Below are 24,716 nucleotides of genomic sequence, written 5' to 3'. Positions count from 1 at the left end.
AAAATTCAGCTTTTGATGACTGTGAAGCAGAAGGTACCAGAGCCCTATCTACCGTACATTTCCTGGTAGTCCTCGTGTCACGTAGGACTGCCCAGCGCAGCCTGCTCTCCAGCAACAGCCCAGTTCTCTAGCAAAAACAAGGTCCAAAAACGAAGGGAGAAAAAGCAAACACAGAGAGCAGCTAGGACAAGTTCACTTTGAAGTGCTGTCATCCCCCGCTGTTCCAATCGCCTGCCCCTCCTGAACCAACTATAAGATAATTTTGCACAGTGAGTAAAATGGATTTATGATCATGTGCAGTGGTTCCTCACTACTCCTCATACCTGTACTGCGATGGTGGGTGAATGCCAAACAAGGCACCTCTGCTCAAATACAGGATGCATCTTCTGCCGTGAAAGCAGGGGACAGGTTCTGCTGGGAGAAAAATTTAACCAAGCTCTCAAACAATGCATTCTGTAAATGTTTATCCTGTTAGAGGAGAGCCATAGGGACTAGTGGTCAGTGCCCTAGAGAGACAGGGTTGCCTTTCCAGCTTTGGTGTGCTGGGTAAATTTGGATAAGTTCACTTTGGAAAGTATTTTGCAATCTACAGAGCAAGAATGCTAAACAACGGGTGAGCTTCATTGTAATGAGCTTCTCCCCTCGGTTCCCCTGTTCCTCTAAAAGCTCTGCTATTCTTCTTCTCCCCCTCCACTTGAGAAAACAAACACTGAAACGTGCATATTTTACAAGAGCAGCTAAATTCTGCTCTACTCGAGTAGCAGGAGACTACAGCAAATGAAGGCAGCAGCCAGGGTCGCTATTCCAGAAAACGGTAAGAATATTTTAGCCACTAGATGGCAAAAATCACCAGAAGTTGCTGCAGAGTGGCTGTTGCACAGGCTCTATCTGTTCCCTGTTACTCCAGATTCAGAGTCAATCCTGTTTCCGCCAGAAATTAATTTTGACAAATGCAATCTTTAAATGTCCAAGGGAGAGTCGTTTAACAAACGTACAGTAAATTTGTATCCAACCCTATTTTCAATGAGATATCTGCAGGAGGCCCCACGTAGGGATGCCCAAAGGAAAGGCTGCTGCTTTGTCTTTAGCTGGAGTGGTTTAACAGTCTTCCAGAATTTACATGGAAATGTCAGAAGTGAGCAATTAAAAAAAAAAAAAAGAAAAAAGAAAAGAGGCAAATCGCAAATTTTCAGTTTTGCTTGAATTATTTTCAACCCCAGGTTTTCTAATTTGGCCACAGAAAAAACAAACAAACAAAATCAATTACTACCACAATGCTAAGCAGCATAATATACTGAGAGGATAAAACACTCTTTTAAAGTGTCCATGAGAGTGAGACATCCTCACTTTGGATGCTTCAGAGTAAAGTCCTTATCAATCCTATTAGAAAGTCAAACCCCCTCAGAAAAAATAGGTAATAAGTACTGTACATACAAAACAGCACAAACAAAATTAAAACTCGCTTGTATGTCGGCTACACGAGTTGCTTCCATTAAACCCTCCAAAGCACTGAAATGATATATTTCACCGATATAATCAGATCATCCAGCAGCAACGAGGAGCTAATCTATAGCACTGCTGCTGCAGCCAGCACATCCCCACAGCCCAGAAGTCATAAAGGAATACCTGACGGATCCATGGGTCAAAATTTAATTTATTTATTCTCTCCCACACATAACTTGGCACAATGACATATTTGCTATTCCCTTAAGCCCCATAAGGATGAGGGATCCGATTCAATGATTTTAGAAAATTATTATAAGAATAAGGAAGGAAATGGCTTCAGTCTATTTCAATCTACTTATGGACTGTGGCCCTGGCCCAGTCAGCAGCTAGGGAATTGGCTGGACAAGTCTTTCATGCAAGGAGCAAAAGGCCAGAGCTTTCTGAAAAGGCCATTAGAGACCATGCAGGGGGCAAATTGGTCTCTCTCCAGGTTATAGCCAGATGCATTATTATACCAGAAGACACACTCGTCCTTTACAGAGACCAGCAAAAAGGACAAAAGCTTCATGTTTGGCTTATGATCATGAACTACTCTAGTAGCTCAGATGCCTGGAAACCAAAAAAGCAGCAAATTGCTCTTGTCCTTGATATGTACTGAGAAAGTGCTATTTTTCAGTATCCAGTACAGCAATTTTGGCAGTCTTTGCATAACCTGAATCACCACCAGCAAAGGAAAAAAGAATCTCTCGGAACAATAGATCAACATAGCGTGCAAACAGTATGCGCAGCTTGCAAGTGTCCTCTATTTTTTAAATTCCACTATTTGCCTATTTCAGGCATGAAGTTGTTAGCACATTCCCCACCTCCTATTGGAAAATCCACACTAAAAAAAGCAGATTTTATTTTTTGTATATATTTAATTTTTCAAAATAATCCCTTAGAGCTTTTAGGTGAGAAAAAGCTATCTCTGCTGCTGATATTCAACTTGTCTTTTAACTTCAAACTTTTAATTAACTTAGCTGGAAAGAATACTGTTTGTTTCTTTTGTGTTGTGAAAATTTAGTTTCCATCAAAATTTCATACTGGACTAATTTTTTGCAAAATGAACCTTCAAAATGTTTAAGTATTATTAGGACAATACTGAAAAATACTCAATCCAGCATGTTTTCCCTGACTTATCTCAGGAGATTCACCACAACAAATCTAGTTGAAAGCTGAAAGAATCAGTTAGCTCAATACTCATCTTTTCTGGCTGAAAATCTTTTCCTTATATTTCTACAAATTTAGATTTAGAAGTGGATTGCAAGGCAGTTATCATTGAGGACAGGCCCAGCCTTTCCCCTTGTCTGTGCATTTTTCTTATGCCTGGCAAGGCAGCCTTGCTACTGGGAGAGCAAGCTTTGATTAGGAAACAGATGTCCAGCCTAAATTAACACAGGGCAATTAGGATCCTTCATGTGTCTCCTATGATTCCTGAAACGGCCCAAGAGATACAGGATTTCCCTACCCATCTGCAGTCGCACATGGCTGGGAAGTGATATGTATCCTCTTCTGGGCTCTCCTAGTAGCCAGGCTTCAGCCAGGGAGACTTCAGGGTCTTCATTACCAGGCTTTTCTCCTGGGCTCCCGCCTAGGGTAGACCAGGGCTCTGTGAAGATCCCAGAACTGTTTCCTTCAGGGAACAACACACTCTGGGTCTTGAAGAGATGATTTCTAAATCTGAAAAACCTCCAAATCACACCACAGCCCTGGCTTCTGTGTATACAAATGCCCTGCCAGCCTGCAAACTCAGAGCTAGAGGAAATTATTGAGGTGAAAATGCCTTTTACAGACTATGCTCTTTCCTCTCCCATCACTTCTATGTTGGTACCTCTGGTGCTTTCTTAAAATGGACTCTGGCTTGCCAAAAACCAGGACATCAGGCAATCTATCGTTACCCTTTCATGCCCTTCTGCAACTCTACGTTGTAGGACCACTTAGTTATGTAGGTCCATCTGGAAGAGCAGCATAACATCTCTTTTTGCTCATCTCCATGCTGTACTCACAGCCCAGCACCGAGGCCTGATTTCACAGCATGGTTTATTCATGCTGTTATTCTGGGATGTTGAAAACCCCTGGGAGCATCAGGGTTTCAAAGCCTCCGTAGGCTCTCTGCGCCATTTCTGAGTCTTTTAAAGGAGACTGAGCTGTGCCACACGGGGGTGCTCAGAAAGCGTAGTATGGAAGATGCTGCATAGCAGAGCTGCTCTATCTTCAAGGGTGACTGAGGAGGAAAAATTTGCTGGTGCTGCATTCAACACAGAGGGTGGAGCTGGTTTTGCTCTACCCTTCAGACTAGTGCTCCAGAACCCAGTTTCCCTTGACAGTCTTTATTTCACTCAGTTGACTCGTATCCATTGGCAAGGTGCAAGAATAGAGAAATGTCTGTTAACATTCACAGTCACAAATACAGTGGGATTAAAAGAGAGGGTGCACATAAGAAGTAGTGCAATTCCTTGCTTCATGGAGCATTTTATTGCATTTCCTGATGGTAACAGATTGATGCTATTGTGCTTGTTAGCATGGTCAACTTTTATTACAAGACTATTAAGAGTTTTATCTCTATGTGGATCTTTGAGGTTCTGAGGGAAAGTTTTTTCTCTACATTCACAACGCATCCTTAGAAGCCTATACTAATAAAGTGCACTTGTTTCTGCCTCACAGCACACTGAAGGCAGCATTTGAGAAGCTCAAGCAACGTAAGTATCGACATCTTCCTTTCTGACCTGGGTAAGACAGGCACACAATCTGTTCATCCCCTCTGGGGTCTTTCATCCTCTTCCCTCCTCTATTTCCAACTTTTCTATCCCAGTCTGTAGTGTGGAGAGTGGAGGGAAAGGACACTCACCAGGAGTCCTCCAAGGCTGGGCACTCAATCCACTCTCTGATGGCAAAGAAAATGGCTTGTTCCTCAAGTTAGTTTTATCTGGATCAATTCACAAAATATCAGCTCTATTCCCTCTTCTGCAAACCACTGACAGCATGCTTTCTAAATGTGCCCAAGGATGAATGAAAACCTTTCACATACAGAAAATGCAACACCATCACAGCCACTAGGACAGCGTACCTGGCTACTGGCACCTGCTGTTTAGATAAAAACATCCTTTTGAAAAGCAGCTGGTGAATTAAGGTATTTTTTTAGAGCCTGGGGGGGGGCCCCTCAACATTTCTGGAAAATGTGGGGTTCCATTTCAGAGGCACCAAAGCCAACAAATGCAGAGAAGTTACCAGCCACTTCAAACAGCATCAGCCAGGTGCTCTGAAATTCAATCCATCTTTGCTGACCCTTGGAAATTCTCAGCTTGCAGCCTCGTCTAATGACATTTGTACAAGGCTGGACACAACTGGCAAGCAGCTCCCAAGAGCAACGACAATCCAGCAGCGTAGTGGAGGGAAAGCAGACACAGGGGGTGATGATGGAGATCAGAGCTCCTTCCCTCCCTCTGCATCACAACATCTGACCTCCAAGCCCCAGAAGGAAGGGAGGTGGCTGGGGTAAATGGGGCTATGAAGCAATGCAGCCGGCTCTGCACTTGCCAAGGCTGCTCTGAGTGGGTCCTCCAATTCTGCAGTGAGGAGTCTTGCCCATGCATCTTGCAGGCACTGAGAGGACCTGCAATAAGGCCTATTCAGGTTGTGTGAACCCTCAGCAATGTCAGTGCATGCACAAACATAGGGAAGCCTTTTTTAAGGCTGCCCTGTTCATGACAAGTCATACAGCAGCCACATCCCAGAAACATCTCCTGAAAAATGTGACTTCATATTTAAAGACCTTTCCACTGACTGTATATGAATTCTGATTTGCTTTAGAAATCGAAAGTGTTGGAAACTCTCATATCCAGCTGGCAGTAATGCTGAAGGATGAACTGAAAGGAATAGAGGAGTTCCGAGAAAGACAGAAGGAGCAAAGAAAAAAGGTGAGAAACTACAGAAATGTTGAAACAGATTGGGTCAATGGTCCATGCTGATGACCCGTCTCTGGCCATAGGCTGTGAATACTGTAAAAGATGATAAAATATACCCCGTGTGCCCTGTTCACTCCATATACTAGATTGTGGAAGAAAATATCTTTCTAATCCCAGCTGGAAATAAAGTAGTGCTCTGAACTCAGGAGACAGAGGCTTTAGTCACTTTTACTCTCTCTGGTGTAACTGCAGATACTATTATTATTCCTGTAAGAACTTAATCCTTCCTTTTCTCTTTTTTTATACCCTTGCTAATTGGGTTTCTTTCGTTTGATCCTGCATGATCTCCAACATGCACTAAAATAGAGAGGTAATACAAACATTTAAAAACATAAAAGCAAATTAATATCATGCTAAATGCAACACCAATATATGCTGAATTACAAATATGCGGAATAAATAACATCTAGTTGATGTTATATAATAAAAATTGAGTATATTTAAGGCCATTTCATCCCCTATGATCTTATCAAGCTCTGAGTCCCTTGAAAAAGTAGCTCTCAATAGAGACAACAATGGTCATGCTTACACCTTCCCTGGTTCCACAGGGTTGAAGACAAAGATGGGACAGTCACAATACTGAGAGCACTGATTGATGGAGGAGTAAAATAAAATACCCAGTTCTTTGCTAATTTTAAACAAATGAAAATGCATATGACCAATATCCAAGGCCACAAAAATCTTGTGTCTACAACCCTGACACAGAGTAACTTGGAATAGCAAAGAACTCTGAATATGAAAGCGGGTAAAACCAGTGTTGCTACTGAGATTTGAGGTCCACAGCGATCTGATGAAGCAAATAAGGCATATAAAGACAGAGAGTGTACACCTAGTTCACCAGCATTTATATCCCCCCCACCACTTTGCCACTAGGATTTGCAAAGGGAGAGGCTCTCTCCCCTGTTGAAAACAATAAGCCCATAACTCAACCGGAAAGAGTTAGAAGGGCCTGGAAAAAAGGGAAAAACTGCTTTCGAGTCTTAGGTAAGCTTTTTTCTCTGTCCAACATGTGGCTGTGAGGAAGTCAACATTAGACATGCTAGATGGTGTCAGGATTTTTGGTAACCTCCCAAAATGCTGTGATTTGTGTTTTGCTGTAGCTGCTCTCGGGACTGTGCTATTTAGCCCAATGTGAAGCAAGCCTCTGGGTAGCCCTAGAGAGAGTTTTGCTTGAGCAGAACATAAAGATTAAAGGACCAGAAGTCCCACTGAAGAAACCCATACCCTGCCAAGTAGGAGCATATCTCACTGTCACATAAGGCTGGGCATATCACAATTAAAGCCACAAAGAGAATTCAGCACTGTCCTTCCAACGCTGACCAGATGACGGTATGGAAATCAAATCGCATTGAGCATAAATTTGCCAGAAGCAATGGAATATAAATTACACAGGAATTGTTTGTGTTTAAAATGGACAACTACCCTTGCTCACGTGGGTGAGACAGTGGTTTGGTCTGCAAAGATGTGGGATCAAGCTCTTGCACCAGCAAAGGAACTCTGCTGGCAGAGCTAATGGGCACTGTGAGTGGGAGTTACGCTATTTAATCTCCTTAAGGGGGGCGGGGGGGAAGGGAGGAAGAAAATGAAGATCTACGTCCTCTCTGCTATTAATGGAAACCACTGAAGCAGAATTATCTTGGATTACTTTTTTACCTGGTACTTTGATGCTCTCTGTTTCACTTAGAAACCTGTCATTTATAAAAGCAGAGTGAAGTAATTTTCCCCACAGGCATGTGGCTTATAGAGAGGCCCTGACAATGGCTTTCCTAATCCTGCCACTAAAAAGGGGTGGAAAAAGTCCAAAGCAAGAAATGTTTACTTCTGTGTGTTTCTTACAGTATGAGTCTGCAATGGAGCGCATGCAAAAGAGCAAATTGTCCCATTACAAGAAAACAATGGAGGTAAGCAAGGAGGTTTTGTGCGGGTTTCTTGATGCAAACTGGCTCCAGTTTGAGACAGGGTGAAATCTATATTACATGTACCTATATTTAAAGAAAGGTCAAGAATGTATGAGTGTGCAAGAGTGTGTGTGAAAGAGAGAGGATGTGATTCCCGCTACGAGGAGGAAGCTAGTCTTCCCTGCTGCACCCACTGAAGAGTCTCCAAAATGAATACTCAGAAAGTTAATGTGGAATGAACAATGCCCCAGGTCAAACAGGATTTCATTCTTTCTAGGCAAGGATACTTACAGGAGCAAATGTAATTTATCAGTGTGTGTAAATACAATTTTAAAAACGGTGAGGAAATCTTGTAAACAGGAGGAAACCTCTCCAACTGGAAAGCTTGCAGGTACAGGAACTGCAGGCAGCTGGTTTTGGTTTCCAATGGGCAACTGCCTCTAAAGAAAAGTAGTTGCAGACCCATCAGTGCTACAGCTGGAACTGTACTAACAATTTTTATTTAAACGTGGTTGTTCTAAGTGAATCTCTAAGACAGGGAGGTCTTTTAGTGCAAAAAAGGATTTCTTTTGCTTCTGAGGACGAGGGCAAGACTGTTATCCATGGGGTGCTAGCTCTGTCTCACAGCTTGGAGCAATGGTCAAGGCAACACACTGACTTCAGCCTGACCTGATGTGACCTGATGCTCCAAGTCACACTGTAGAAATGACAACCCATCCCCACTGGCACCCTGGGAATGTGGGCTCCTAATTTTGTCTTTACACTGTAGCTCAGACAGATGCCTGATGCACCGATGGTGCTAGGGCTGCCTGTGTATTCGTAACCACTCCTGCGGGGAGCTGGTTGCAATTGTACAAAGCAATCAATTTCAGGGCTGCAAGAAAAGGACCTGATTTATGCTGCCAGCCCCTACCCCAATTTTTCAGTTCTATTTTTCTATCTCCTTACGGTGTTCATTGGGAATTTTTTCTGTTGCCCCAACTTGGGCACTGACTTGCTCCCCCAGACTGCAAAACAGAAAATGCCTAGAACGTCATGCTGGAGACAACCCAGCCTTGTTCCCTAACCCGAACCTTCACATTTGATTTCATTTCAATACAGTCAAAGAAGACCTATGAACAGAAGTGCAAGGAGGCGGATGAGGCCGAGCAATCCTTTGAACGGACAAGTGCTTCAGGCAACCAAAAGCAAACAGAAAAGGTACCTTAGATGACAGTGCTATTTAGAGAGAAAAATGTGGTTTTTTCCTTTTGAAGGTACAAGAGATACAATTGAACAACCCATTCTGCGGGATGCCAAGGGCTGCTTTCCCTTCTAATTAACCCCTTAGAATAAAAATTAAAACAAAGCACCTTCCCGAGGAGGACTTCCTTCACAAACTCCTTTGGTAACCCTGATCTTGTTCTGTGACAGGCCAAGCGTTTTTAAAAAGGCTGGGAAGGGACTAAGTTTTCTAATTAATTTATCCCAGGCTATGATCTAATTGCTCTATGAATCCTGAAGGGAAACTGAATGAGATTTTTCCTGGAAATTATTCATAAAAAAAGAAACAAGTCAGAAGTATGTCATGCAGTCAGTTTTGCCTTTTGGTCGCTTACATGTAGTAGGCATAGTATCTTACATTAAAATGCATATTTTTCTTCAACATTTTTCTCCTTATGGTTAGTTTAATTTCAACTAAATTTACAAACTCAAAAATAAATCATTGGAAATTAAGGCACTGCAGTCCTTCATTGCATCGTCTTGATACTTGTAGCTGACAATTCACTAACTTTTAATGGGAACATTTTACAGTGGAACAGATGGAGAAAACAAAATAAATGAACTCCCTTTGGCTCGATAAAAATCAGTGCAGTGTAAGCAAAAAGGATCAAAAATAATCTCAAGGAGCGGGGAGATGGAGACTCTAAAAACAGCATCAGAACTTTACATTTTATTTCCAGCATTCACTAATCTTTGATGAACAAAACCCTCCAGCTTAGCTGTAAAGAGGGGATGAAATCCTGGCCCTACTGAAATTATGCCAGAACACTTAGCAGCTTCAATGGCATCAAAATCTGACCCAGCTCCTTTCATGCAGAAGGATCCCAGGGTGCTTCATTGCCATTACTGCCACACACATGCCAGCACATTTGAAATGCACAGAGGCATCTCACAAGAAACATGTCAGCTGTTTAAATCTGCGCAGCACTCGCAAACAGTTTGGGCCAGGAAGCAAATAAGAATGAAGTTTATATTCCCAGCTTACTACATATTTTCCAACCAGCTGTGATGAGGAATATGGTCATAAGAACCCCTACCTGAGCCTTGTCTTGAAGGGCAGAACGGAAGAATGTATTACACTGATGTCTAGAGCTGTGCATTAATGTACTGTCATCACCATCTGTGCAGAAAGACCTGGGAGTACAGAGCTGTCAATAATAGCTGTATTTTCATTTGTTAAAAGCTGCAGGTTTTTAAAAAAAGAGAAGTTCTACTTAGAGTGTATTTTGCTTTTAGGCTTCTGAGTTGTTATGAGAAATAATCTGGCATTTGCAAAGTATTTTAAAGGCTGTGTTCTTTTCATCTGTGTATTACATGAGGAGCTTGGAAGATGAAGCATTTTAACTGCCATTTATTTCTGCTTATAAATATCTATTAGAAAAGCACATCAAACACTTGAGAAAAAACAACTCAGCCAGCAGACACAAGCTTCAGGCTGGATCACGCTAGCACCGAGCTCCTATGGCAGGGATGTCTGAATGAAAAGATGTAAATTGCCAGATTTCCCTTGAAGTCAGTGGACCTATGGCTGCATCTGTGAAATTCTGGTCCCTTCTCCATAGTACACATTCAACAGAACCATGCATAAAGGCGGGACAGCCAAGAAGTGTTTGCAAGTTTGAGCCTTTCCCCTAGAAGGGGAAAAGGAGCAGGCAGCAAAAAAACTGGGGCAGAAGCAAAAAATATGGTCAGAAATTAATTTGGGGTGTTTCTTTTCCTGTTTCAGAGTCAGAACAAAGCCAAGCAATGCAGAGACGCAGCAAATGAAGCAGGTGATGTTCTATTTGCAACTAAGATTTTTCTCAGCAAAGATCTACCGGCACACTGATTTTGATAGAGCACCATCCAAATCACCCAGGCTGGCTCTGTTTGAAATCAGGTTTCCCAAAGTCACCTACCCAAAGATTAATGAAGAAGCTTCTAAAGACCGGCAACTTGATAGTAATCTACATTTACTTTCCATTGTGGAAATGCGAGTCTCCTGCTTTCATTAAAGAATTTATAGAACACTTCTTTCAGGGACTTCACACAGGAAAGAAAAGCTTTTCTTGGACCAAGTTTGAAAGCACAAAAGAATGACACTCAAATTGCCCCCAGCCAGCCCAATCAGATACACAGTCCCCAGGTTCCCTGTACGTGAGCATGGTCATGTTCTCCAGCCAGAAACACAGTATATGTCCAGAAGGACAGGCCAGCAGACATCTGAGCTGGTTCATGAGTTCAGACTTGTCCCTCACTGCTCATGTAAAAGTTTACACTAAATCACGTGGCTTCAGCATGGAGAGAGCCTAAGGATGCTCAGTGCTCAAGCATGGTCCAGGCTCTTCATCTCTAATTTGCATTATCCCTGCTGTAAAGTTTATAGATGATCTGCAAACCATGCAGAGAGAATCCTTACTCTAGTATAAAGTTGCAAAGAAAAAAAACAAATATCCTTGCAGCCCACCAGTTTCAAGCTCACACATTCGCGATACTCTAGCAAACCACAGGCCTAAAGTGTAAGAACCACAGCAAAGTCCCAACAGGAGGAAAAAGAGAAAGCCTGTATCATTTTTTTCTCTAACTGCTGGGTTTCTATTATGTGTGTCTGTGTTTACAGAGAACATATACAAACAGAACCTTGAGCAGCTGGATAAGGTCAGGACAGAGTGGGAACAGGAACATATCAAAACCTGTGAGGTAAACATTGACTTTTGCAGCAATATATTTGTGTGCTCTTTATTTTATCCTACTTGCAGATATCACTCCGAGACCTGAGATATCATCCCAAGGGTTTTGCTGTTTGCTTTGTGTGGAGTCTCAGTAGATGTCTTTGCAAAAATACTGCAAAAACTAGAGTTGATTTAGACATAGCTGCTAGCTGTCTCACTTGCTTACACTCTCCTTGCTTGTTCGGCATATGTATGTAAATATAAAGGAGGGAAGTAAGTACAGAGGTGTGAGAAGTGGAGCAATATATGAACTGGTACAATCTATTTGCAAGCATTTGCTGCCAGTTTTCACCCACAATTTAACATAAGAATACACTAGCTTTAGGGATGATCTTCTATCACAGCCTAGATAAGGTTGTTTCTCAAATAACTGCTTTGTGACAAAATGCAATTTCAGTAGAAAATGAACAGAAACGTAGACATGAAAATTCATTTTTAGTTTAAAAAATGAATTTCAAAATTCAAACAACAAGAATTCAATTAATCCATTAAATATGAACAAACAAAAGATTCCCTTTAATGGGAATTCCCAGAATGGCTTCTTGTTCCAATGCAGGAGAGGTTTTTGTGTTTGTTTCCTTTTTTTTTTTTTTTTAAAAATCTCACAAATTCAATGAAGATTAAAAATAAAATTTTCTGGCTAAGCTAAAAAAGTATGTACCATAGCATTCTGAGAGCAAAGATATCCAAGCCACTCAGAATCATTATTTTGCATAGCACTTTATATTCACCTGCAAGAATATTCGCCCTCTGCCATGCAGTAATCTTTCAGTTGAAAGGTGGTGGTGGAAAAGTCTCTATTTCCATTATGCTGAGGATGGACAAAGAGATTTGCACTTGGCTAGTAAGTTTTGCACAAAAATTTACAGGAACTGGTTGACATCCAAATCAGCCACACATTTGGTCATATTAATCCTTCAAATACATTTGCCCATCTGCTAAAGTATGATTTTGCTATGTTTACTTGTTGGAGGCTTTATTTCCACATAAAATAAAATGCCAGGAGCATAGCTTTCCAGTTCTCTGCTTCCTCTTAAATATTCCCTATCTGGGAGGACTGGAAAGTCCCACGGCTGGCACAGCAGACTTTCCATAGAAATTGTGCCAAGCCTTAATTTTCCCAAGATGCACATTTTCCCCCTTCTTAAAAAGCCAACAAACAAGCGAAGCGTTCCACAACCTACCACACTTCATTTCTCCCACATGGCTAAATTCTGAATAGCCCACAGAGCTTGTGGCCTGCCCGCTGCTTAATTTAAACAACCATTCATAAAGGAAGGGCATCTTTAATGCCTTCTTTTAAAAGTGCTCATAGATAGAAGAGCTGATAGATTTTTTGAGGCATTTAAAACTAGTAACTAGTACAAAAAGCAGCTTAAGATCCCAAACTTCTGGCTGCATAGTGGGGAATCTGGAAGTGCCAAGGTTGCTTAGCTCTCCAGCTGAGCGCTGGACATCCATGGCCCGAAAATCTTGGCTAGCAAGTGGCAGCACTGGGACGACCTTCATCATGGGGGCTGTGCCATATTCCTTGGCACAAGATGCCCAGGTTCACTAGCAGTCTGTTGCACAAGCCGAGGGGGCACGAGGGATGTGTCTAACACAACACCCAGCTGTACTTTGCAAAGGGCTTGACAAGCCCAGAGTCGCTACACTTCCCTCTTTCATGAGCTGCATTTCCCGACAGGACACCATTTACCTGGAAAATTCCCAGTTGGCTCTTGTGCTATTTCGGCAGCCCCGAGGGGCTAGGCTGCAGCCATAGGCTCTTTGTTCAGAATGGATATTGAAATGCTCATTCTCCACCCTTCAGGTTCTCTTTAAAAGCTTTTTCTCTCAGAAACTGGTCCCAACGCCAGCTTACTCCCTTGACAGACTCTTTTTTCTGTTTTTTTTAGATGGTAAGGTATTAGATGGCAGGCAGTACCCAACTGAATGTTCTGCTGAATATTGTATACATTTGTGGTGTTCTGGACATAATTACTAGCAAATGGAGATGGAAACAGATGGCTGGAAGCATCTGAGCTTTTCACACCTCATAGAAAACCAAAAATTGATGTTCTACTTATAACAGTACAACTTAGATATCAGGGTGGTTGTTTTTGGGTTTTTTTTAAAGTTTTTAAAGTTTTTAAAGAAAGAGTTTATCTGCCTCTTCCCCCAACTCAGTTCACACTTCTCTCTCTTCCCCCTTCATTCTTCCCAAGCTGTGCAACAACATGAGAAAATCAGACAGATGAAGGAAGGGAGCAAACTCTGAAGAAAGAAAAATGCCTTCTCTCTACCATGAAAATAACCTTAGAAACGAACAGAGGCAACTCCAGAGAGCCTCAAATAGTTTCAAAAGAGAAAAGTTTGGAAAGACATTTTACAAGGCAGAGATGGATAGTTTTGGCTCTACCACTAACATAATACAGCCCTTTCATGCCAGTACTCTACTGATCTGTTAAACATCAAGATTTCAGTGCGATGGGCAGACAGGACCCTGACTCTGAAATCCTTGGCAGTAGAGGTAGCAGTCAAATCCAGATCCTGATTCCTCTCCCCTGCTTTATTTTTGTCTATAAAACCTAACTTTAATTTGGTGCAATCAATTAAAACAAGTTCTTGAGCACGAACAAGTAGATGTAGTTTCTCCAGTAGCTGACAAGACGTCCTTTAGAAAGGATCCTTCAGAACAGTTTGCAGACTTACGAACTTGGCCCAGAGGAGCCCCAGCCCTGTTGCTGCCTGCAATGCAAATAAATAACTACCGTGAGGCTACGTCACATCTCCTCTTTGGCTTTAGGTCTTCCAGCTCCAGGAGTGCGACCGCATCACCATCCTCCGCAACTCGCTGTGGGTTCACTGCAACCAGCTCTCCATGCAGTGTGTGAAGGATGATGAGGTAGGGGCACCTGCCAAGTAGCTTCACGTGCAGAGGAGGAAGAGGAGGAACAAGAGTGCTCTAACAATACAGCACCAGCTTGCCTTTCCTCTGCGCGTGCTGACTGTCTCCAGCAAACTGGCTGTTGTGCGTGTTCAGTGAGGGGGGAGTATTCTCAAGCTAGCTTGTTCCCTCTAGATGTAAACCAGATATATGCCTGGATGTAGACAGTCTGTGTCACGCTTGGTGACACTTAAATGTCTCCTCCCCTCAGTTTGTTGGGGAATGCTTCCAGCTACCAGAACGCTCAGTCGAGTATATTTGGGCTCAGGCACAACTTTCAGAAAGGCATCCAGTCACAGTCTCAAAATTGGAAGACATAAAGAATACACTAGTTTTGACTTTGAATGGTTGTTTCCTGCTATTAATTTCTTTATTGCATTGAAAAACCCTGGACTGCCTTCATCCTCCTCTCCTAAAAGAATATTCAGAGCACAAATAAACAATTGTGTTTACAAGAATGTTTGTACGGGGGACAGGCCAAAGATCCATCCTGCTCAGACATGTACCGAGTATAAAGTGTCTCTTAAGGGGAAAATTATTAGAAGAGCATTAATTGTTAATTCAATGTGAAATGTTAAAAATTAAATTAAATTCTTGAATTCTCTTTTGTAGCTGTATGAAGAGGTTCGGGTAAGCTTGGAGAACTGCGTTGTAGAGTCAGACATAGACTACTTCATTAAGACTAAAATGACAGGAACACAACCTCCAGGTAATTATTCCTATTGGTCTTGTTAGATGAGTCACCCGTTAGGCTGGGGCTACAGTTGTGCAGTACACATCCTTTGGAGGTGAAGCCAGCTAGAGGAGTTTCTGCTCTGGCTATTCATTCCCACCCGCCGTGGCTCACTTCCCCCTCACTGTGCTGCCATCGCTCCTTGTGCAGCACTGTAAGTGGGATAGCTGAATGATCCAGGTTAAAAATAACCCTCCAAAAAAGAAAAAAAAGTTGTTTTGGCTTTGCAACCGGGCTCATTTCACAGTACAGCTGAACTGACACCACTAAGGAGGTGGCAAACTGCCTTGCAGAGACGGCAACCTCAATTTCCTGCAGTGGTGACAAGTCAGAGCCAACTTACCGTGTAACTGCACCCTGGTGTCCCCTTGACAGAGATGCTGCCTCTTCATTTGCAGCACAGAGAAGACCAGACTTTGTGTTCTGTTTTGTTCCACCTGCCCAATGGGGAATAACATCTTTTGTCCTCTCAGGAAGTTGTTTGTATAAGGGCAAGACTCTAGCTGGGGGAAATTTTGAATGAAATTGGCTTTGTCCCAGCATGCAGAAGCAATGCAAGGTTCACAGACTCTGTCCATTCAAGCCAAAGCAGCCTTTTCATTGACTACAATGATCAAAACCTCTGGGCTGAAATGGAGACCGAGACAGCAAGAGCTAAGAGCAGTTGTAAAACGAAAACATGCTGCTCCAGGGTAGGAGTTCTCCAAACACATCACCAGATAGGAGACTATCTAATGTTTCACACGGCCAAACACAAACCACACCCTCTTACTTCAACAAGCAATACAAGATATTTACAGACTGAGTGAATGCTTGCACTTCTGTGCAGCTGCTGCAGTAAACAAAGATTCACAGCCTTTGTAAAAGGAGAGAAAAATCCCTGTTTAATCTCTTCATTAGTTGATGATACATATCTATGCTGAAAAGACCTCTTCCTCCATTTTTTTTTAATCTGTGCACAGATACTGTTTCACTTCCACTATCTGCTCTAACACCACACTGCTATGTCAAAGAGACAATCCCTTTAGTATGCCCTCAGCAGTATCAATAGAGCTTACTTCCATTCAGAGTGGGGAATAAGCTATACTGGCATAACAAAATTTTATACTGATAAACACCTTCCATGCTAGGCGTTGTATAGGTACAAACATCAGCAGTATGAACGCCCTGTCATAAGGGATAATTATCTCGTACAGGAACAGCTTACACCCCTTTGATGTCATCGCAGAGCTCAGAGCTGGCAGCAATTACATGCCAGGAACTTCTTTAGCAGAGCTGGATGCTGCCACTAACCAAGCACTGAGCTATCTGAGGCCTGTTTTTCACTCAGCCTTTCTGTCATTACACGTATGATGATTAAGAATTGGGATTTGGGGAATTTTTTTAAACTAATATATTGATACTGGTGCACTGGATGCCATTTTGCTGCTACAGTTTATTCTTTTTCACATAGGGGATTCAAATTCACTTATATAGGAGTATTTACCAAGGAAAAACTACATTTTCACTGGCAGAAGGGAGAACTGTGCCTTGCAACAGTGTGAAACAACTTCTGTATACTAAGAAATTTGTAATTCTCAGCTAGGTTTTTTTTCTGTGTGAGATTTCTCTTTCTCCAGTCACCTAGGCAATTTTCTGCAAACAGCTCTTGGCTATATCAGGAGTCATTTCTAATAAGAAATAGGTGGGAAAAACGCTTGAAAGCTTTATGAAAGGCAAAGAAACAACTGACTTGCTTTTTTGTTGGGTTTTTTTGCCACCTTCTAGAAGGTGACATGTTCTGGAAGTAACATCCTAGTATCTCCACAGCTCTGGCTAATGAGTTTGCACAGTAGCACATGGTGAGCTTTATTATTTGCAAAATGCAGGAGGAAACCCACGTGTGGTTTTGCATTGTGTAGCAGAAGACCTTCATCCTGACCAAACCTTTTGGTTTCTTGATGCTATTGCTCACTCCCCTCTTCTACCTAATCTTACAATGCATTATACACTAGAAACTATACCAAGGTAACAATCTAGAATGGTAATAGGAGACCCTTAAATTGGTCAGAAAACTGCCTAATTACTGTGAGTCTTATCTGTAGGGAGGGATTCTTCACTCACTAGTTGTACGTGCCTGCTTTGCTTATGATCTTGGCTGACCCAATGTGAGAATGTCAACACGACCTTTAGCCCAAGTCCAATGTCTGTCTTAATTTGCTGGTATCAGAACTGAGATAATATGGTATCACAGACCTCACTCATGTTTGTTTGCCTTAAACTCAGAGAAGGCAGAAAGGGTGTGTAGCCACCAGCTCTAAGCAACTACACTGGGAGCTATGAGATGAAAAATAAATAAATCCATCTGTAAAGCTAGACTTGGAAATGGTCTCAATTTCACCCTTAACAACACCATCGGGGCAGAGTGAAGGAACCGTAACATAACTGTGTTTGAGAGAACAAAAAACAAATATCTCTGGGTAAACAGCAAATCAGGAGGTGGACGGGGGACATATGAGAGGTAGGGAGACGCAGAAGCACAGACCAGGAAATTGCTCATTATTGCTGCTGGCAATAAAGTTCAGAAATCTCCCCAGCTCTGACAAAAATTCCTGACTCAATACATTAAGAAAAAATGAAACAAAACACACTGCAGCCAATTTTATCATGAACATGGTCCCAGGCTCACAATGACCATGCTCTGCTCCCTTAAATCCTGAGCTTTAAGGCAACAGAGGAAACAGTCATGGAGGAAACTGCCTTCTTAATTAGGGTTAGCCACAGCTATTAGAATGGTTCTTCAGGACCTTGACTGTGCTTGTCTCAGGTCAAGCACGCCTTTCTACCAAGGCCGTATCTGCTTACAATCACTTGAATGGCTTTTGTCAAGTCCCCAGGTCCCCCTGAGCTGCTCCAGCCACATTACAGGTGAGTGCAGATAGGTGCTGTATTGCAGTTTGCTCCAGCAGCCCCTGATAGTTGCAACTGTCAGTTGCATTCTGGTGGGGAAAAAAAGTTTTGCCTGTTTGAACATCTCATTTTTATTGCCCTGTTGCAGATGCAATAGGATATGAGAACTACTACAGCAGAGAACCAAACAGAAGCAACAGCAGCCCAACCCAGTCGTGTGGGATGATGAAGAGGTGAGTGGCAAACTTCAGTTCCCAGAGTAGGTATTTCTCCATATGAACAGCAATGTATGATGACAAGAAACAGGACCTGGAAAGTTACTACTTCCTTCATCGTAGCAAGAGGCAGCTACGTATCAATAAGTATAACTTGACAGAAGAAGTAAATCTATTAAAACCAGAGTCAGAGTAATTTTGCCATGGCCTAGTGGGAAGAGAGACAGGGGATGAGTTCATAAAACAATTAGTTGGCCAGCAATGGATAGCAGTCACTTACTTCCTCTTTCCTAGTGAGTCATGGCACATAGCAACAAAACACTTTGTTCAAGGGAGGGTAAAGGTGAATCTTGCTGGGAGCAAAGGCTGGGGAGAGCTGTTTTTTTCGGCAATACCTCGTGGCTTACTGCACCGCCCAGCTGAGCAGAATAAAGAGCCGCTCTCTGTATCTAGACCAAAGGAAAAAACACTTAGCAGAATAACTGTGATGATTAGGGAGGCGATTTTTCTTTTTCTGATCCATTTATGCTGGTAAATGCTGTAACATGGATGCAGTTATATCAGCAGAAGAGTGTGGTAGATCTATTGGTTTAAATATTTTATACTAAAATGGCTAATTCACAGTGGGAATGGCATCATATTCTGAGCTTTCTGAGCTTTATATTTTGACAAGCCTTATTACATGGCAAAGACAAGGAGCGGGCTGTGATCTTCCATTTAAAATGTCGTCCAGGCTTGTTAGTGAGCTGATAAGGTTTATACACAATACTTTGTTTTTCAGTTGGAAACCAGATCTTCTATAATAATGAATTCTAATCCTGCATCCTATACAGTTACAGAAGACAATTGTACTGCCATTTAGAATACAACTGTGCTCTGCATAGGCAAGTAGCCTAGAGAGACTCAGTCTGAGTTTTTCAGAAACTGTTGAGTTTGGATGTCCACTTTCCAGAAACATTGAGCGTTCACCAGCTGAAAAATCAGACCCTTTAAATATGCCTTAAGCATGCAATGCTATTTCTATCTATGCTTGAGAATCCTAACCCATTTTCCTCACTTTGCTTAGTCTCCATTACCCAGCTGTGATATGGAAAACAACTAGGGATAAATTAAAAAAAAAAAAAAAAAAAAAAAAAAAAAAAAAAAGAATTTCACTTAAACTCACAGTTTTTAGAAAGGCTTCTTATACAAGCTTTGTATTTTAAATTGTATCAGAGTTTTGCTTAAAGACAAAGAGATGGTAATCTCTTAATAACAACTGATAATTCTCATCATATTCATGTTGTGGAATAATTGGAGTTTTGCACCGTGAGCCTTTGGATCAACAACAAAACACTATCTGACGCATTTTATGCACAATTTAGTGATGGCTGATGGTTCAGTATTCTGCTGCATTTTTTAAAAATATATTTTAAACTGAAGATAAATATATCTACAGCATAAATGAAAATAGACGGCCACAGGAAGAGGGGACATCTACCCAGTGCTGCAGCAGATGGAGGGAAGGTTGAGTCAGACAGCTGAGATGAAGGAATGCTCATACTCAGTCCTGTTCACTCATCTTGTCATTGGTTTCTCTCGGTTCTGCAGATTCTCTGGGCTACTGCATGGAAGCAGCAAAAACAACACGGGAAGTGCCACTCCTTCAGCCCCTCCTCTTGGTATGCCTCTTCAGGAAATAAGTTTACCAGATGTGCTTGTTTTAGATCACATTGCTAAATCAAGCTTTGACACGGAGCAGAAATGGTACAGCAGATATTCACATGTTGGCAGTCAAGAGTAAGAGTAGTCTGGAAATGAATTTAGCTTGGATGTGTATTAAACAAATTTCCTAGTTTAAAGTGCCAAATAATCCATATAATCTTCAAAACCTCTGTCTAGGCAAGGGGGAACTGTACATTCAGAACCACACAGTCTGTCTTAGATAATAGTTTCCTCCTAAGGTAGAATACACTACCTCTAAAAAGGCCAAGAGAATACCTATAGTTTTTAACAGACCAGGTTCATGCCTTATGAATGCAAATATCCATCTCGTTTCACAGTTACACTGTCTTATTGTAACCCTTGCAACTAGGCATTTATCAGATTATATTTAAAATATAGTATTTTGACTACGCAGAAAGTAACAGCTTATGACATTTTTATTGGTTTTATTTAAAACAAAAACATTTTAACTGTGATTCTTGCCTAAAGAAGATAAAAAGCTGGTTTAGAACAGCTTTAAAACATACCCAAATCAATTTCCTTTGTCAGGCCTGCCTGCTTGGGCACCCAGAAATGAAGCCCAAACTATCTTATTTGTTGCATTTTGTGCTCAGCCAGGGCAGACTCTCCAGTACTATCAAACACTAGCTGGACCTGCCAGGCACCAGCTCGGGCTTGGGCACATGTAGAGCAATGCTGCGTTGAGCAGTTGAGGATAGTCACTCCTTCTGAATTTCCTTAGGCTAGGGACAGGAGGGGAGTGCATTCCCTGGACAAGACCCTCAGGAATGGCAAACGCTGTCTGCATTCAGCTTTTTCAACTGCTCCCATGCTTGTCTTTCACAATCTGAAAAGTCAAGGAGCTGACAGCGCTTCTTAGAGCAGGACAACTAAACCAAGGATTGACTGGGGGAAGGTACAGGCACCCCAGCTGCTCCGTGCGCTGTTAGAGCGCTATTATCGCACTGAGGAATCATATGTGGGAAACTTCTGCTCGCCTCAACGGCAGGGGAAGCTCCCAGGCAGATGCTGGGAAGAAATAAGAGGCTTCCCTAATTATGACAAGCTGGATTAAAACAACATCTGCCAAAAAGGTTATGTCAGTGACAAATAGCTATCTGGGAACTATGTAAACTACTGGAAAATGCCTGGTGACCCATCAGCACGATATTTTCCATTTTTCTCAAGGGAAAAAGAAAAGCCCTATGTGAGTCACTGAACTGCTAGAATTTTATACCACCAGTAGCAACCATTTTAAACCATTTTAATCACAGCATTTCCCTCTTTAGACCCTTTGGATTGTGCTTTAGCAGGGTAAGCATTTTTCCCAACCTGGATGAGGCTAAAGCTAGTTTCTGACCTCCCACAAAGTTCAATGGGTATATTGTCATCTAATCAATGGGACACGGTTTTTGTGCAAGACTTTACCTACAGTTCACAGCAGCTTTTCTATACATGTACATCTCCAGACAGAGAGAGAACAGAACAGTTGTATTTGTGAACTCTTGCATATGATCCCATGCATTTATAAGCAACTGAACTCTTTGTTTCTGTGGTCCGTCCCCGCCTCCCTCCCCCCCCCCCCCGCAGAGAAAACAGATGGAGTCTATGCATCCATTTTTGTAAATGAACAAGCTGGAATCACATCATCACAGGACTACAGAGTACTTTATGACTACACAGCCCAGGTAACGAAAAGCTTCAAAATAAATATTTCATAGCATCAGATTTAAAATAGATTATGTTGATCCAAACATCTTGAAAGTGTTAATTCTGTGAAGGAGGTGTTATCTTCACTTTACAGCCAGGGACACTTAGAGAATTATTGGTCAAGGTCACATGCAGAAGCCAGGAAACCCAACTGCCAGTTCTTGGCTCACATCACTAGACCATGCTGCCTCAAGTTGAAACAGTAAGATTTTTTGCAAGTGATTACACATTAGTGTAATAACGCCTAAATCAGTGCTGAGCTGTTACAACCTCCTTCTAGAGATACAGGAGACCACAAACACAAGGAAAACTTTATTTTTTAGGGGATGATGGCTAAGTATGCAGTATTGTGCATTCTGAACTTACATCTCTTGTGAAATTACCTAGGAAAAATGGCTACAGGTTCCTTGTGTAAGAATATGCAACAGATGCTTTTGTAGGAACTCTTCTCCATTTGATCTCACTTATCATCTGGAGAGTCCTGCTCCAGTTTAACACACTGGCTCTCCATGCTGGAGAGGACTGAATCCCCATAAATGACACTTTCCCTGTACTTCCATGTTGCAAGTTGCAGAATCACAGTGGACGTGGTCCATGTACCAAAAGATTGTTATAAAAAGCAACCTGCATCCTTAACTGGGATATTGAACTGTCACTGGCTTCAGACCTATCTAGGCATAGTACCATTAGTAAAAGGTTATGAATGGACTGGTTATGAATATTTTCTTATTCAGATGGATTCCAGAATCTCTTGGACTCTTGCTAAACCATTAGCCTCCCCTAATGGGACTTTCACGGTTTAATGACATGTCAGTTTAAAGGTTCCTTTTATTAGCTTTAGATTAGCAGAAGCAGCAGCATCCAGGAGGTCTTACGTTACAGTGCAGAGAGACCCTCACACCAAGGGACCTGCCATCAATAGCTAACATTGAAGAAATGCTGGCATGTGACAAAATAGCCAGATAAATTATGAAAACAGAGAAAGGGCTGGAAAGGAGCGCTTTCTCTTAGGTACAGCAGCATTCTGACACTTTTTATTATATGTTGTTTTGCTTTGTTTTAAACACTCTTTATTTGCCTGAAATTTCATCCAAGCACAGCTGAAAGTACCTCACTGTTAATGGCAGTTCCCCTGAGGAGACTGCTGGATCTGTCAGATCCTTACTCCAAGAGTTGCCTTAAAAATATGACGCACACGGATTTTCCCTGCTGAGAAAAGAGCCTGTTGCTGCTTTTAGTATACTGTATATTGAGGCCTCTCACTTTTTGAGTCTGTTCTTACCTGCTCAGGTACATTAAATTTAGATTTAGCTGACGCGTCAAACATATCTGGAAGCCTCTCTTACCCTGTTTGCTATTTTACTACACTGGGTAGCAAAGTGGTTTCCTATGGAAAACAGGACAGCGCCACTGAATGGGCTGGTAGCCGCCTGAGAGCTCAGCGATAGCTTACTTGCAACTACGCCATTTGTCTCAGAGATAAAAGTTACCTGTCTCGGGAAGAGTCACTATACCTCCACTGGTCACTGCTGTTCCATATTGAAAGAACCGAGACACCTATTTAAGGCCTGGATTAGTAGAGATACTGTTATCATCTCCCTTGGGAATTAAGCTCTCCCTTGGGAATTAAGCTGTATGCTGTTTTATTTAGCAACACCTGCAGACTACAGAAGGGTCATGGTTAGCTGGTTCAGGACAGTTGTATTTAACCCTTTCTGGCCTTCCCCAATGATACAACAGTCAGGTTGCTCAGTAGGAGACACCATGGAGGCTGGGGAAATTTGAGGCTCTTAAGGAAATAGCCAGCTCAGCAAGTGCTTAATCCCTCACTGTCTGGTATTTCAGGCTCATTCCCAACCAGAAGGACTGCTGATGAAAGGCAGGGTAAAAAAACCCTACCAGATACATGCTTGGGCCCTCCTGTGCTCTCAGGCTAACCACATTTCCTTTCCCTGTCTCCTTTCAGAACATGGATGAACTGGACATCAGTGAAGGAGACATTGTAGTTGTCATTGAAGAAAACGAGGATGGCTGGTGGACAGCAGAAAGGAATGGGCAGCGAGGCTTTGTGCCAGGGTCTTATCTTGAAAAGCTTTGATGAAAAGAAGCCCCAGTCCTCAGACTTTAAAAATATTCTATTACTGAAAACAAACAGCACACATGGTCTGCTTCAGCTGCCCAAGGGCAACCCATAATACTGTCTTCTACAGTTACCAGTCAGGAAATAACCAACTGACCATGCTTTCCTCTTCCTTCCTCCTGCCCCATCCCAGCACCTCCTGGCCTACACTATCTGCAAAAACTGTCTTCACCTCAGAGAGATTAGGACTTGAGTTTCTTACCACAGTTCTTCCTAGCCTCAGCACACTGTGCTGCCATCAGTGTCACAAAGCTTGCCGAATCTGGGAGGAAAATCCTGCCCAGAACTTCACTGCACTAAAGGAAAAAGATCAAGGCAGCAAGTGCTGTTCCTCCAGGATGGAGGACCGCCTCCAGCCAGCCTGTGAGCCACCCTCATGGTCACAGCAGCCATGTTCTCTGCCATGAATCCCCTCCTCTCACTGCACAGGCCATGCAAGCATTTTTGACAGTGGGGTGGAAAGCACACTCAGAAAGCAGATAGCTTTGATGTCGCAGGGTCTTAGCTGTACAAAGCAAGAAAGAAGCTCTCTTAAGTTCCTTTTAACAGCCCCCTTTCAAGTTGCCCTTACAGCACGTGGGTAACCAGGGAGAAAGGTGGGGGACCCTCCACTGTTCTTTATCAGAGTCACTGATGGAAATATAGAAAACAATGAATGCAGCTAGAGGGGAGCACCTGAAGAACCAAGACACATCAGTGGTAAGAAAACATAAGGCACTCCTCATCACGTCCATCTCCTAATACAATGAAATCCATGCTGTCCATGGCTCTGCTTTGCACTGGATTCTGGGGCAGCAAAATAAGGACAGATGATGAGCCCAAGGCTTGCTTTTGCCTTGGTTGGGTGGTTTCCCTGACACCTCCCTGGGATTTTTAATGTTTAAAAAAACAACAACAAAACCAATAAGCAAAGCCTCTAGCAGTGCTGCACTGCCCCGATCCCTCTCCTCTGAGCACCAGAGAGAAGTGCCAATTACCTCCTCATGCAATCTGCATACCCATGTCATCAGTGCATTCTCCTTTCAACTCCTCTGTCCACCTGGCTGATCCTCTCCTTCTCTTCTGTCCACAGGC

General features: G+C 42.4%; 1 protein-coding gene across 1 annotated transcript in view; it reads left to right on the top strand.

Moving 5' to 3' along the window:
• PSTPIP1 (proline-serine-threonine phosphatase interacting protein 1) overlaps window positions 1-24,092 on the top strand; it is a 56,472-nt gene extending 32,380 nt beyond the window's left edge. Inside the window, exons 4-15 of the mRNA XM_050903246.1 lie at window positions 4,150-4,184; window positions 5,296-5,402; window positions 7,289-7,351; window positions 8,450-8,548; window positions 10,338-10,383; window positions 11,211-11,290; window positions 14,111-14,209; window positions 14,864-14,960; window positions 18,022-18,106; window positions 19,679-19,749; window positions 21,383-21,480; window positions 23,469-24,092. Of these exons, the coding sequence (XP_050759203.1) occupies window positions 4,150-4,184; window positions 5,296-5,402; window positions 7,289-7,351; window positions 8,450-8,548; window positions 10,338-10,383; window positions 11,211-11,290; window positions 14,111-14,209; window positions 14,864-14,960; window positions 18,022-18,106; window positions 19,679-19,749; window positions 21,383-21,480; window positions 23,469-23,600 (1,012 nt within the window). The 3' untranslated portion in view covers window positions 23,601-24,092. The remainder of the gene's footprint in view (window positions 1-4,149; window positions 4,185-5,295; window positions 5,403-7,288; window positions 7,352-8,449; window positions 8,549-10,337; window positions 10,384-11,210; window positions 11,291-14,110; window positions 14,210-14,863; window positions 14,961-18,021; window positions 18,107-19,678; window positions 19,750-21,382; window positions 21,481-23,468) is intronic.
• The last annotated feature ends 624 nt before the right edge of the window (window positions 24,093-24,716 follow it).

This window comes from Gymnogyps californianus, chromosome 11 (genome assembly GCF_018139145.2).
Source record: "Gymnogyps californianus isolate 813 chromosome 11, ASM1813914v2, whole genome shotgun sequence".
Taxonomy (NCBI): domain Eukaryota; kingdom Metazoa; phylum Chordata; class Aves; order Accipitriformes; family Cathartidae; genus Gymnogyps; species Gymnogyps californianus.
The sequence above is the reverse complement of the archived record's forward strand: the minus strand, read 5'-3'. Positions and strand labels throughout refer to the sequence as shown.